We start from the raw sequence: 15173 nt of genomic DNA on the forward strand, positions 1-15173 counted from the left end.
AATGGTATAAAATCCAATAGTGAAATGCTACATTATCTGCTCAACTTACAGACTTACAGAGACACAGTGGTCATACATCATAGCACAATAAGCACTCCTCTAACACAACAATTATAACTGACCTCACATACGCAGGAATCTGCCACTTATGAGTAAGGACATGGAATCTGGGAGCTTATATCACCAAAAAATCAAGCATATTTTCAAGTAACACTGTAAAGATTGGTGGAGTGAAATAATGAAGTAACGGGACCCTGTGTCAAGCCTGCATCTCCACATATGTTATACAATCTCAACACCTGCAGCTGGCAATGCACTCATCTGCAATGTTCTACCATTTCCAGATGCAATAAACCGTACAGATGGCAGCGAAGAATCAGTAACGGACTCAATCTCAAGAAAACTGAAATCATAGGCACCAGATTTCTTCAAACTGAAGGCGGAAACCAGCACAATCCATCCTAACATGGAAACAGCCCAATAATTGTTCATCCCGTGTATCAAACCCCAAGCAATAGCATACCCAACAATGATTCCAGATAAATGGCCAATAAAACTTGCTTGTGGAACAATGATTGAAGTAAAAATAAGAGACTCAAAAGGTGCAAAACTAATGGGAAGCGAAAGCAATCCAAACAGGTTCAACTTGGATGTCGGTTGCTTCACAGAAAGAATTGTCATCCACCCAAAAACAACACAAGAGTACCCAACAGCCGTCACTCTCCGGAAATACTCCAACTTAAATTTCTGTATCAACACATGGTATATCCCCAAAACCAGCACCCCAGACAGTACAACCAAGACGAGCGTGTAATGCAGATAATACTGCACACCAAGCCCTATAGATCCCAAGTCTTCCACAACCCCAAGACTCCAAAGCGCGCTCATATTGAAAACAAGATGAAGAATGCTAATATGGGAAAAGGCCGAAGTAATAATCCTCCAATGGTGCCCTGCAACTGCAGTCTCGTAACTCAACCCCACATGTGAATACCCAATATTGTTCTTCTGTATGTAGAACCAAATTGCACTGCATAATCCTATAAAGCAACTAGTGACTGGTTTCTCCAAGATCTCGAAAACCAATGGCCTACCCATCTCAACCAGCTCTTACTGTAACTACACTCAAAACCTCAATTACACCACTAACTACTTTTACCAACTTCACAAATCAAATCAAAGGGCTTTCTCAGAAACCAAATATACAGCAAACAATCAAAACTCCAAAGTTCAAGACTTTTCGATATATCCCAGATCAAAACACCTAAAATGTGCACTTCACAACTTCACAAACACCAATTCTTCCTACTTATTAGCTCTTCAATGCTCAAAAATCAAAAGGGCTTTCTCAGAAAACAATACCAAACTCAAAAAGTTCAAAACTTTCGAGATTTCCCAGATCAAAAACCCCAACAAGATATCAAATTTGCTCAACCCACCAATCTAAAACGGCAATGAACACCAATCTGGGAACTGGGTCTTCTCCAGTCTTAAGAATCAAACCAAATATAAAGTTGGGTAACAGAGAGATCAGCCTAATCAGAGTAAATTAGGGTTTAAAAGAGTAGAACTTGCTCACCTATTTTGGCATCAAATCAACAAATTCAATTCTCCTTCTTTCCCTAAGCCCTGGATTCCCTGTGGCTTCTAAACACTTCTACCATCTTTCCTTTTCTATTTTATTTTTCCGAGTGTGATCGGGTCGGTACTTTTTTAATCCGGGTCGGGTCACGAACCCTACCCGGCTTATACGTGGCTCGATACGGACGTTTACAAAACCCCAAACCGTATCCGCGACAAACGTCCGTATGCGTATCCGTATTTGTGCGGGATACGATCCCAAAATGCACCATTGGCGCCAGGCTGGCACCGCCAAATTTTTCGCGAAATCAAAACCGTCTTCCCGCCAAAATTCCCATCCCCAAAAAAATCATATAAAAATCAAAACCCTCATTTGATTCTTCACATCTCCTCCGTGTGGTTCTGCTCCTCCTCCTCCTCCGCCGCCGTTACCGTTACCGTTACCGCCGCCGGAGCTTCACGGATGGAGACGACTTCAAAGCCCCGGTCCTTCTTCCAAGGCGTCAGATCCAGAGAGCTACACGGATCCCGAGGTTTGTTTTTCAGCTATCTTCATTTCTCGATCTCTCTGTAATTTTCCGATCGGAGATCAATTCCACTCCGGCGGCTTACGGTTTCAGTTTCTCCGGTGTTGTTTTCAGCTCCGAAGCGGTCCTACGTGGATTGCCTGGCTTCGGAATTCTCCGAGGCCGGAGCTATTGCCGCCGAGCACAACGGACCTCCGATGGCCATTTCGTTCGGCAAGGTATGAGATTCACTTCGCCGCCGTGTTCTTTCGAGTTGTGTTTGTTTCAATTTTTGACCTAATTTTGTTCTTGACTGTTGATTGTTTCCGGTTTGATAGACCAGTAGAAACTCTCACATTGTGGCCATGTCTGATGAGGATGGCTACTTGAGCTTGTTCGACACGCGGCGCAGGTTCTCGGCGTCTGCATCTCACCAGGAAAATGCAGGTGTGTCATTGGGTGTGGATTTTTAGTTGCTATCATTTTTTCGCTGTGTGTTGAAGCAAGTTGATGTTTTGTGTGGTTGATTTTTAGATAGAACCAAGGTTTGTGATTGGGTTGCGCATCAGAATGCGGTATTTGACATCTGTTGGATAAAGGTATAATAGATGTTGATGCAAATTTGTATCGATGTGGAAGTGTAGCAGATGTAATGTGATGGTTATGCTTATGCTATGTGTAATTTTGCAGGATGATACTCAAATTGTGACAGCTTCTGGTGATCAAACTGTAAGTGTTTTCAAGTCCATTTCAATTTTTGAGACATATAGTGATTCGATTTAACTGAGAGGCAGGATTAAGGACTTTAATATTATGAAATCGGGTAGGGAGAGTTATATCTAAGTAATTCTGTGTCAAATTGCAGTTGGTTTAGATTCTAGCTGATCATGCTGTTTCTTTGGTTTTTTTGGTTCTTTCCAGGTAAAAGTATGGGATATTCAGGAGAAGAAATGTACTGCAGTTCTAATGGGGCACACTGGAAGTGTGAAATCTTTGAGCCCTCATCCAACTAATCCTGGTAGGGTTTAATTTTTTGCCTGCAAGATGATATCTTTGAATGACCTTTTGTATTAATGGGTAGCACAACTAATTTAAGGCATCATATCTCATCTGGCAGATATTATTGTCTCTGGTTCAAGAGATGGCTCCTTTGCTCTCTGGGATATGAGATGCAATTCAACCTCCAAAAATACGCTTGCAGAGCTATGTATATGGTAAAGTACTATTGTACTACATGTTTTGATGTGTTTTAAGTATGTTACATCTTTATGGTATAGTGGTTTTTATTTCCAAATATTTCATCCCACTAAAGTATAAAAATTAATTCATGTAGCCCTACTGCTGTGATCAAAGGGGCTCATCTTACCCCCTGGGCAAAGCGTTCAAGGCGTGGAAGGGTGTGTTTCTGATTACAGTTCTTATTCAATTCTTTTGTACTCTTCATTCAGATTTCAGCCTCATTTTTTTCACTTTTTTCCCAGGCTGCTCCAAGGAGCATCACATCAGTTCTTAATCTTAAAGATGAGGTTTCCATTGCTACCGCTGGAGCTGTGGACAGGTATATACATGTAACAGTAGTTAACATACACATCACTAGAGGCTAGATACTTAGAAATTATATCAAATCAAGTGAGATGGCATTATTTCTTAATGTGATCTTATGGTTTGTTTCAGTGTCGTCAAGTTCTGGGACACTAGAAGTCTGAAAACTGTAGTCACACAGACATGTCCTCAGATGGAGTCAAATGAGAAGGTTAGTCTGCAGTATATATTGTCTTGTACACATTAAAAGGCAAGTTAATGTGCTTGAAAGATTTGTTGAGTTAAAAGTTGGACCAGCCTTTATGATCACATTGGTGGCATCAACATCAATGCCTTTTGTTTTCTGCTCTATGTACAACCCACAAACACAGTGAATAGCTGCATTTGGGTGCTTTCTTTCTGGTCGAAGAGTGTATATATTGATGTCTTGATAGTAACTGATCCTCCTCATTTCAGGAGAGAAGATTTCATGGCATAACTAGCTTATCCCAAGATTTAAATGGAGTGTTTGTTTCAGCCTCTTGTATGGACAACAGGTAGATCACTTTTCCTCTTGCAAACTGAATTTACTACTCAAAAGAACATTCTGAGAGTTGGCCTTCAGTGCTCAGCACATAGCCTTGTACATTGTACAGCCTTTAGAGAATTTCCATGCTTAAGAACCTATGGCACAAAATATAGCTGTCAGTAAAAAAACAGCACATTAATATAAAGTATCAATTTTGTTGTGCTTGTTTTTTTTGAAAATCTCAACTTATAGCACTCATATTGTCTTATGTTTTCTGTCAGCATTTATCTGTACAATGTGCTTCAGCTAGAAAAGGGTCCTATGCAATCCTTCTCTGGAGGTCGGATTGAATCCTTTTTTGTGAAGGTAAGATCGAAAGTAATGCTATTTGTAAGTTTAAAATACCAGTTTGTCATCCAGATTGATTTCCTGCATGCTTACATGTTTCCAATTTGATCATCTCAGTCGGCTATCAGCCCTGATGCTGCTTACATACTCAGTGGTTCTAGTGATGGAAATGCCTACATTTGGCAGGTTAGAATTAGTTTTCTCCTTAGGTGCCTATTGATATTGATCTTGCTTAGAGGATGACTATATTGGCCATCTCAATCCAGGTAAACAAGCCTCAAGAAGATCCAGTAATATTGAAAAGCCATGATGGAGAAGTTACAGCAGTTGACTGGTAGTTATTTTACCCTAATGCTGTTGGTTAACATGACTTTCATCTCCTGACAATGATTTAATACTTTCTAACTCTTAATAGGTCCCATTTTGAGGTTGGGAAGATAGCAACTTCTTCAGATGATTTTACGGTATGTGAGACGGTTCAATTATGAAATTGTACATTTATTATTTTTCTGCACTTTTCATGTTTTATATGCTTGAAACGTACCACTTTTCACTAACATGTCACCTAAATGTCTCACGCTCTGCAATAGGTTCGCATCTGGAACTCTGAGAATCGTTACTGCCCTAGCACCCCATCATCATCTGCAATTAGAAGAAGAATTATGGCTTTCCCTGGTGTAGAATGTAGAAGGCTGATGAACGAATCAATGGATATGTCAAAGGATGGAAAGTCCTGTCGCTCGGATGAAGGAGTAGATGAAATTAACTCACTTAATCCAATTAAAATGCCTAGAATCTGTACTCCTGATTCACAGAAGAAGCAATGCATGTTAGATTCCGACATGAGTGAAACATTTGAAAAGACCCCTGAAGCTACAATGAAGAGCCCCTCTTCTGTTCTGAACCCTCCCTCTTCTCTAAAAAGGAAAACTATCCGCGATTACTTTGTAGTACCTACTCTGAACTTGTAGGTCTCCATTTTCCTTTTGCTGGCATAGTTTTGGAGCTCACTGTACAAAATGCCGATATCCCGGCCTGGTGAGTATAATGCTTCAGAAGTTGGGTGCATCAGTGCTTTTCCGATTATTGACGGTAAGTATTCTAATTCTTCTTGAATGCTTTTGTTAATGTTTATGTTTTTTTTTGGTATTATGTGTAATGTTATTCTCAGTTGCAATGCAAGATCTTAAGGTTGATTGAGTTTTAAATTTGTGCAGGGTTGAAGTTGTGTCAAGCTCAAGAATTATCACACATCTGACTTTCTGTTCCAAAAAATGAAAAATTGCACTGTATTGATGACTGAAGCTGAAACATGTAATTAGTTGACAACTTGACTTTTTAAATTTCTCATTGTTGAATCTGAAAATGTGTAAAGATCACTGAAATTATGACCGAGTCTATGTTTCGAAGTAAAGCAATGTTGCATCACGAAAAGCAACGTAGTTTAAATTGTCATCTATATACGTTAGTACTGAATGTCACAACATCAATCATCCATACCCTCTCCGCTTAGTCATGTCCATTATGACCGCCACAATAGGCAGCTCTAGGGAGGCGGCAGCCATGTGGCAAACCTCCCCGGTCTAACTTTTAAATATACGTGCACTAGGAAAGTAATGATGCATAGCAGCAGACATTGTGCTTGAACACAATTGAAGGATCATACTGAGTTGAAATGAAAACCAACTAGGTGTCTGGGTTTAGACGACAGAGAATATCATATGAACATTTCTGATAAACATAACTCCAGCAAACATCTAGTAAATCACATGTGGTTTTAACCTTGTGTGTAAGCATTGCAAATGTTCTGGAAAATAACATGAATAACTATGATTTTCATGATTTTACGGACAACTGGTTACAATAATGTCAATGACATGTAAGTTCTGTCACGGTCAGATGATTTTGCCTGTTTCTATGTTTGATATTCAAATGCTAATGATTGTTCCAGCATTATTCCAACAGTTAAGTGGAATCCTCTGAAATTCACTGCAAAATATAAAGTTCTTGTTTAGCTATGGAGTAGCGCCCTATCATATTGCTTGGCTCCATAATGAACTGCTCGCGGAATGTACCCATTCGCTTACTCGAAATATCGATAGAAAGATCTTTAATACTTGGCAGGCCCTCTACCTGAACACCGTCTCCACATATAAGGAACTGATTCCCAACAATGAAGGATCCTGATACCCTAATTGCTACTCCATCTTGACCATGAGCACGGCATTGAAGCTTTTCCACAACATGCACAAGCCTCTCAGGAGGCCAGTCACCAGCTAATGTACTTCGTATACTAGAGAGCGAGGCAAATATTTCATTCGCACCTACTAATTGCTTGCCAGAGAAACTAACAACAGAAAAAGATTATATTACGTGAAGGCCTTGTTTAGAAAGTCAAAGTTCTTGTAAATTTGCCTATTACTTTGGTTTTATAAAGTAGATGTTTGATAAAAACTGATTGCTATTGGATCTTCTTTTGGTTCTGTTGGCTGACAAGTGACAACCAATGGTGTTTAACTGCTAAAAGTAACTACTTGACAGAAATGCAAAATCTAAATTTGACTACAAGTCAAGGATACAAAAAAATTCTCATAACAGTGTTGAGTACCTGAAAACCGAGTCTTCATTGTATAACGTCTTTGCATGTTGCCAGAGCTCATCAGGTCCATCAAAGAGCAAGTAATAATGTATGGTAAGCATCTGATCATAGAGTAATGAGTTAGATTACTAGTGGTAGGTTCCATTCTCTATTTGGGTGAGAGACTATCATATATTGCCTACACGTTCAACTTCGCATTAGATAGAATTCACATGTTTTATGTAATTCTTTTAACAAACTTTCTGTAGGATAATAAAGAGTGCAAGAGTCAAGTACTCACATCTGCCAAGTCCTTCATCCTTTGCGTTGGATCAAAAACACTTCGAACAAATGCTCCCAAGTCCAATTGGGAATTCTCATACTTTGTAATGAACGGGTGGGCAAGTAGCTGCCGTTGGAGAAAACTGATTAAATAATTTTGTGGTCAATTTATCATGTCTATATTTTATAGCCTTTGCTAACTTATGGTTTTTGATCACCTGCTCTGCAGTTGGCCTAGCATCTGCATCTTTCTGCAAGCAAGCTTCAATAAACGAGCAGAACTCTGGTGAAAAACTCTGTTTTGAAGGAGTAGGTGATGGATCATCTAAGATCTGCCATTAGACCTCAGAACTTTAGTGACAAAATAAAGGATCCATGGATGTACGGAAAGCATAACAATGCGAGAACTATGAGTGTCTAAATTTCAAAAGCAAAACATTTGGATTAAAAATTGGACTACCAAAATCTTAACCCTCCCAGAGAAGACTTACTTGTCCTCACTCATGGTTAGGACTTAGGAGCATGATTTTACAAACTTTTTAATGCAAGGAAACATAATGGTGACTGTAGACAGTTTAGGCATGTTACCTGTAACATAAGGTTGACAGGTCCGTCATTAGCTGTATATGGAAATTCTCCAGTACCACACTCAAAGAGAGCAAGCCCAAGGCTCCATATATCAGCTGGGTAAGAATAATTCTCATTTCGAATTCGCTCAGGTGACATGTACGTAACTGTCCCAACAAATGTTGCACACTGGTAAATAAATTGTGAGAACGTTAATACCAAAAAATCAAACTCAAAACCTATGGCTTAAACATTGTATGAATGTAGGCACTACCACTTGTTGACAGTTTCTTAGGAATACACTAACGAAAGCAGTGATGACCATTAAATCAAAGCACAAAGATGCATCAATTATCACCAACCATTGCCATAGAATTCTCCAACCCAGCACTTATTCCGAAGTCTGTTATCTTTGGCTCGCCCTTGAGATTGATAAGCAAATTGGCAGGTTTTATGTCTCTGTGTACTAGATACCTAACTCCATGCAAGTAGCTCAGTCCCTCCCATAATGAAAACAGAGACAAGCATAAGTATAAAAATAAACTGCATCAACTTCTGTTTAAATGTAGCTGAAAACTCAGTGTGAATATGCATGCTTACATGTAGAAGCTTCTGAAACATAGAAGAAAGTAAGGGTTCAGGTATTCTTTTCTGCAACCGTAAGATATCAGCCAATGATCCTCCATCCATATACTCCAAAGCTATGCTTATTTGTCCAGAATCCGGTGTATAAAATGCCCCATGAAACTCTACAAGACCTTGGTAACAAGGTGCTTCACATAATGTCCTAATCTCAGTAAGCAGTTGCTGCCTTTTCTCCTAATAGGTAACAAGCAACAATCTACTTCAGTTTCCACAGTTTCCACACCAAAAAAATTTCTGAATTCTAACACAATCTGCAATTGGGTCCACTAGCCACTAGCATAAAGTCCTTAACTTAGATTATACACCGATCGCTATCTAATCACTCACATGTAAACTAAGACTGGGTAAATTCAAACGTTCTGAAAAAGTAGACCTTAGCTATCAATGCCCTTTTTGTTATCTGGTGAGCTATCAAGTCACTAGTAAATGGCATTACAGCTCTAAACTTCGACTTCACAGGTTGGCAACTAATCATTCACACATTGATTAGTATACCTGATCTTAACATAGGGTGCAATTGGGTCACCAGTAAACAGCATGAATGCCCCAAACTTGGATTTTACAGATAGGTGACTAAACCACTCACCTGTAGATTGATGATAAAGTATACTCCTAAACTCTACATAAGTATATATATCTTCACTCAAATTGTGCTCAATATCAACACAATGTGCAATTGGGTCACTAGCCACAAGCACAAAGCCTCTAAATTTTTGGACTCCACACACTGTTAACCAATCCTAAACAAACTGGGTTTACTCCTAAACTCTAAATAAAGTACATATTTTCACACTCAAATTGTGCTCAATATCAACACAATCTGCAACTGGGTCACTAGCCACTAGAGCATAAACCCTCCAAATTTCGATCCCACACACTGCTAACCACTCCTAAACAAACTGGGTAAGTCCGAAAACTGCAAAAAAACACACATTTTACCTTCTCAAAAATGTTGATTTTCTTGAGCGCAATGATCCGATGATTGGGAATATGGATAGCTCTCTGCACAACACTGCTAGCCCCACTCCCAATCGCCCCAAACACCCTCATCTCCTGCGACGCGCATTGGTAAGTCTTCTCTGTGGTATCGTCCACCGTAGTAGAAGACGTGCACTTCTGCAGTCCCAGCTCGTTAATATTATACACCCCATACGATCTGCTCAGCAAGTTCACAGTTCCGCTGTCCGATAACTTCAACCCAACAAAACCCAACACAATTCCATCAATTTATTCCGGAAAATGAAATGACTCACGTTCAGAATTTTGGTTTGGTTTACTTACTGTGTAGGAATCGGAGGGGTCTAAAGTGGAGGATCCAAAGCCCAGGCCTTTTTCTGCGTCGAATAAAGGTGTGAGCTTTTTCCTCAGTTCTTCTAGTCCGGCCATTTTTGATTGCTGGGTTCTTCAAATTGGGGTTTGATTTGGTTTGGCCATTGGTTTTGGTGTGAAGCTCTCAGGTTCTTCGCCGTTGCCGTTTCTTCAAATTTAAGGCAACACCTCCGTTTAAGGTGCGTTTCGTTTTGTTTGGTGTTGACGGTGTTAGGTTCCTGCAGTTGTCGCGGTGAGACCAACCAGAGGAAGTGATGGTTGCATCTTTTACACCCAAAAATGTCACGTTTACCCTTGACATTTTTTACTACACACTGTATCGAAATCTAATTAATATCATAAATTAGAGATGATCTACGCATAAGGACTTACAAACTAAATGGTAAAGATGCGGATATATGACAAAAAAATTAGTCTAAAGGCTGGTTAGTTTCAATCAGCTCTAGAGCGCTCGTATCATAACTATATGAGTAATTTAGCTAAGTATGTACATGAGACTGGTTTTTTCGTCAGCTTTGTAGTTAAGGCGTTCGCTTTTCACACGAGTTTGCGGGTTTCGAAAGTTGGTACGGTGATGGTGGTGGTATTGTGGTTGTGGAGCTGTTTGACCTCAAACCCAAAACCAAACAACAAAAAATAAAAAAATGTACATGAGGAACAATTATTTGAGAAACTTTATATTAACAAATACTACTACAAGATCGATATACACGTATATGTACCTTCTATTTAAGTTTTTGGTCGAAGAGCGCACAATGATTTCATCTAGTATTTTATGATTGTAGCCAGATTCCATATTCCGGAGCTTAATCATGAGCTTCCTTCGTATATAAACATATCTTCCATACATATATCAACCAATAATTGCCTCTCTAATCATATCCTTCATATCAGTCATCAGCTTTCAGAAAATAATAAACTAGCTAGCAATTCGTTGATTCGTGCTTCTTTCTCTGTCCATATACATCAGCTGAATGATAGAAATCCAACCAACCCACAATGCAAGCGCGAAGAGACTTAATATTCGATCCAAATTAGGAAACTTCCACTTGGTGGAATCACTGGCCGGAGACATTTTATAGTTCATGTTCATGAAAATAATACTGCATGATTCATATAGGTTTGATTAGCATAGTCTTTTCGTTTCGATTCCTTTTCTAAATGCATGTACGTTCACGGGGTCATCTAGCTAGCTCGATCTCCATTAGTTCATTTGATTAGTTTTCCGTGACCACCTAGCTAGCTAAAAGATATATAAACCCTCGTTGTACATATATGAATCAGTATAAACAAGGAAAAAAAGGTGGATGCATTACTTGATAATCGATACTAATTAGAGTAGCTGGATAAGCTATATATTATTGTTAGTTTGCCAGGGAGACCCATTGTCTCCTCTTTTATTCTGTCTAGTTCCGGGAGGGGTTTTGGTTTATGTCTTCCTCTCCTTTCATGTATTCTTTTGTTTTTGTTTTTTTCTAATAAAATAATTAGAACTGGACTTTATAAAAAAACACACAAATATATATATATTTATATATATATATATTATTGTTAGCACTTTTGTAGATTTATTTGGAATAAAGTTTCCTAGGCAACGAGAATCACACAAACATATCTATGGGCAAATAGCTAGATATGCATATATGATTGGCCCCAAATTGAATAGTTATATACCATGAAAGAAAGAAAATCTAATTAAAGAAAGGTTATCATTACTTCATCAATAATTAGCTAACTCATCATGGGCATGATATTATAAATTAGATACGTAAGTGTTAGACATGGAGCTAGCAAAGTTTCGATTCTGGTTTTAAATATGTATTCGGCTAAATTATGGCGAAAAAGAAAAGTTATATGGCTGTCTCATGTTTAAGTACTAGATCACGCACACTCAACTCAAAGTGCTCGATAGCTATTTCATAATTCATATGTAGAATTATCAGTCCCCTATAGCTTTCTGGCCTTTCGGCAACATCGATCCAATTACATACATAATTATATAGGCTACTTTTAGTACACAGTTGCCAAAGGGGACTGAATTTGGTATGAGCATTCATCTCATTTCAATAGACATAGATATAGACTTTCTGTTGGTATCAACTATCAACGAAGTCGTAGTCCATCTTATCAAAAGCTCATGATCTGACCGATCAATAATGTACGTGTTGTGTCCTAAGCAGTGAAGTGTTGGGGTGAACTAATATCAAGTACTTTACCATATAGTTCACCCCAAACCGTCCAAGAACAATATACACTGCAAATGAACAATAGATATGGTAGCTTAAAAATGTCTTTGATCAATTAATATGTGTATAGTACAGATTCAAATTGGGCAACGTTTTGAATCCGCCATTTTACAACTAAATACTCAAATGGAAACCTGATCATAACCTAATTATAAGAAAGAAAAGCGAGGAACAAGAATCGGGTGCTCTAGATCGAATTTATTATGATTGTTCTCTGTGACATGTTCACGTACACAATCACGAGTTTTCCTTCTGTTTCATTCTTGAATACATATAAACTTGGTACTGTCAGCAATATTATTGAGGGTGTAATTGGTCGGTAGATGAGTATTCAAGGAGCTGCAGAGAGAGCTTTCAATTCAGCATTACTGTTGGCTTCCATTATTGAAAATCTCAGTACTCGATCAAATGTTACGTACAGACAAATCGGAGGGTAAACTAGAACAAAATAATTGAATGTACTACTCCCATTTAAATTCTAGGGCCTCCTGGTCGCTACCTTACAAAGGTGAAAACTTTTCACTTTATGATTACTGTATGTAGCTCGCAGTATATGATCATACGCACCCAGATTTATCTGCATACTCCATACTCTTACCTTATAATTAAATCTAGCTTGGTAAGTCGACTAATCAGTATACGAAAAAACAAAAAAAATTATCTAGGTAGTTAAGCTTAAGAGACAAAGTCACTAAGAGGTTCTAATTTGATGCATCTCTCCCTCTGATAGATGCAGTTTTTTAGCATTTTTTTTTTATAGATAAGACTGCAGTGTACGTACTTGATATGTACATTTATACGTAGCAGTATAAAGGACATGGGAGATTTTAGTAATTGTGGACGTTCGAGATGATTCTGCCAAATTTAGAGCAGTGCATGATGATTGATGTTATTTTAAAGGCAGTGTCATACTCATCCTTTTCCCTCAAATTGTATAGAGCCCTCATGATACTCTCTTGTCTTTTGCTTTTTCCATCCACTGAAAATGCTCTTTGCCTCTCATCCGGCCCTTCCCTCTTTCCCCTACTCATCACTTTAAATGGCTTTCTTACCTAATTCTGCCACTGTGCTGTGCAGCCCTTTCTTTCTCCCTCTTTCTCTCTCTTTCTCTCAGTATCTATGTCCTGCGTTTCTAGGGTTTATAGTTTTCTTTGAACTAATTTCAGAGATATAGATTTACATATGTAACAGTAGCAGCCATAAATAATTCTCTCCGCAACTTCATTTTCTTAGGAGAGTGTTTCAGAGAAGAGATCTTGTAACAGTTCACTGCACAATTCAAGGTATATAATCACATTCAACTCTATATCATCGATCTATATATGTGTGTGTGTAGATCTCATCAGAAAAATCCAAATCAAGCAGCTAACTGGCCTTTGGTTGCTTCTGTTTCATCATACTTGTTTGAATCATTTACATGTATACATTTCTTTTCTGTGAAAACTGCCAAATTGAACTCGATCGGGTTATTGAAAGGTCTGATATATCTAGGGCATCAACTGGGTTGTTGAATTGGTATGTGGAAATAGATACTACAGTAATGACTGGATAGATCCATGAACTGTAGATTTCACTAAGAAAATATATATATATATATATATATAGAAGATGTTAACTGTGTAAAGAAATATGATCATGTATACTAGCTAGCTAGGAACTATGCTTATACTAGATCCATCGATCAGAATCAAAATAATACAAAAGAAAGAAACTTTATCTTGCTAATGTTGATCGTTGCCCTGTTTGGAATATTTTCATGTTATGACTATTTGTCGGCCGGGTTTAATTTCAAGTTTTCAACCATATATATGTCAGGTCAGAAAACATGTTTGAGATATATTCAAAACATATGCATGCAGTTGCTTTCAAATTCAAGAAAGACTGCTCATTGTCTGGCAAAACTAAGTTTGAAATTAAACAACAGGGTGGTGATTTTTCAATGTACAAATGTGTCATCTGGGTAGTCTCAATTAACTTAGCTGTAACCCTAGATTGTCGAATACCAAAAAAATAAAAATCCCTGCTTGTTAAGTACTGATTCATAGAATAAATAATGGTTCATATAATATGATCCTTCTCCTCATTAGTTTACCCTCAGAAACTTGGTTTGATTTTCATGGAGTTGGCTTCAGAAGTGGTAATAAGATGAAAAAGCTCCGAGTATTTCGAATGAAATCGCTGATGAATTTGCTGCAGATATATAGTATGCATGGCTTCGTCTAGTAGTTACTCATCATCATCCTGCAATTCTCCATGTGCTGCGTGCAAGTTTTTGAGGAGAAAATGCATGCCGGATTGTGTGTTCGCTCCCTACTTCCCACCGGAGGAGCCGCACAAGTTTGCCAACGTTCACAAGATATTTGGGGCAAGCAATGTTAGTAAGCTTCTCAACGAAGTGCTCCCTCATCAGAGAGAAGATGCAGTGAACTCTCTTGCCTACGAGGCCGAGGCAAGAATCAAAGATCCGGTGTACGGCTGCGTTGGAGCTATCTCAGTCCTGCAGAGGCAAGTCCTTCGACTTCAGAAGGAACTCGACGCCACTAATGCCGATCTCCTCCGTTATGCCGGCGCTAGCTGTAACCGTGGAACTGGAAGAGGGTCTCATCATGTTGGTCAAAATCCGGGTTTGTATAGCTTCTCTTCTCCATGGAGTACTACTGATGACCCTTATGGAGATCATAGAAACTAAACCAGAGATCATCAGCAGTTCAAGACAAGGAAATTTGTATATCAATCATCAGTCATATGTTATGTACGTGTCCATCTCTATGAGGAACCAGAAATAATGTAACATTGATTCACATATGCAGGGTTTCTCCATATGGTTTCAGTAGCTAAGCCCCTGTATAAACTCCATTCTATGTATATTTATTATTTGGACTCTTTCTTCTCCCAATAGTGAAGTTCGATGAGGTCTTTCTTTAGAGTAAGGCTAGGGTGTGTAAATGCATGTGTTGCATCAAGTTTGTTCTCAAATTGTAAAATAAGTCCTTAAAGTAGTAATACGAGTCCTTAAAGTTGTAAAACCTCATTTGTCCTTA

At 38.5% G+C, this 15173-nt stretch overlaps 3 protein-coding genes across 3 annotated transcripts; 2 read left to right on the forward strand and 1 right to left on the reverse strand.

Moving 5' to 3' along the window:
- The first annotated feature begins 2044 nt into the window (after positions 1-2044).
- LOC101299895 (denticleless protein homolog) lies at positions 2045-5504 on the forward strand. Its single transcript, XM_004306314.1, has 16 exons — positions 2045-2114; positions 2223-2326; positions 2426-2534; positions 2622-2686; positions 2778-2816; positions 3009-3105; positions 3205-3301; positions 3421-3484; positions 3569-3645; positions 3762-3840; positions 4086-4165; positions 4419-4503; positions 4603-4671; positions 4752-4819; positions 4901-4949; positions 5076-5504. The coding sequence occupies exons 1-16, from the start codon at positions 2045-2047 to the stop codon at positions 5454-5456; spliced, it is 1533 nt and encodes a 510-aa protein (XP_004306362.1). The 3' UTR covers positions 5457-5504.
- Positions 5505-6222: 718 nt separating this feature from the next.
- Positions 6223-10049, reverse strand: LOC101302771 (mitogen-activated protein kinase kinase 6-like). The gene is made up of 9 exons (XM_004304600.1): positions 9839-10049; positions 9497-9748; positions 8513-8731; positions 8275-8412; positions 7934-8101; positions 7564-7677; positions 7365-7472; positions 7094-7185; positions 6223-6832 (listed from the first exon to the last, which is right to left on the reverse strand). Exons 1-9 carry the CDS (start codon positions 9941-9943, stop codon positions 6472-6474), a joined length of 1557 nt encoding a protein of 518 aa, XP_004304648.1. The 5' UTR covers positions 9944-10049; the 3' UTR covers positions 6223-6471.
- Positions 10050-13053: 3004 nt separating this feature from the next.
- Positions 13054-15060, forward strand: LOC101303346 (LOB domain-containing protein 25-like). The gene is made up of 2 exons (XM_004304602.1): positions 13054-13415; positions 14329-15060. Exon 2 carries the CDS (start codon positions 14342-14344, stop codon positions 14819-14821), a length of 480 nt encoding a protein of 159 aa, XP_004304650.1. The 5' UTR covers positions 13054-13415; positions 14329-14341; the 3' UTR covers positions 14822-15060.
- Positions 15061-15173: the final 113 nt, after the last annotated feature.

The sequence above is a fragment of the Fragaria vesca genome, linkage group LG6, assembly GCF_000184155.1.
Source record: "Fragaria vesca subsp. vesca linkage group LG6, FraVesHawaii_1.0, whole genome shotgun sequence".
Taxonomy (NCBI): Eukaryota; Viridiplantae; Streptophyta; class Magnoliopsida; order Rosales; family Rosaceae; genus Fragaria; species Fragaria vesca.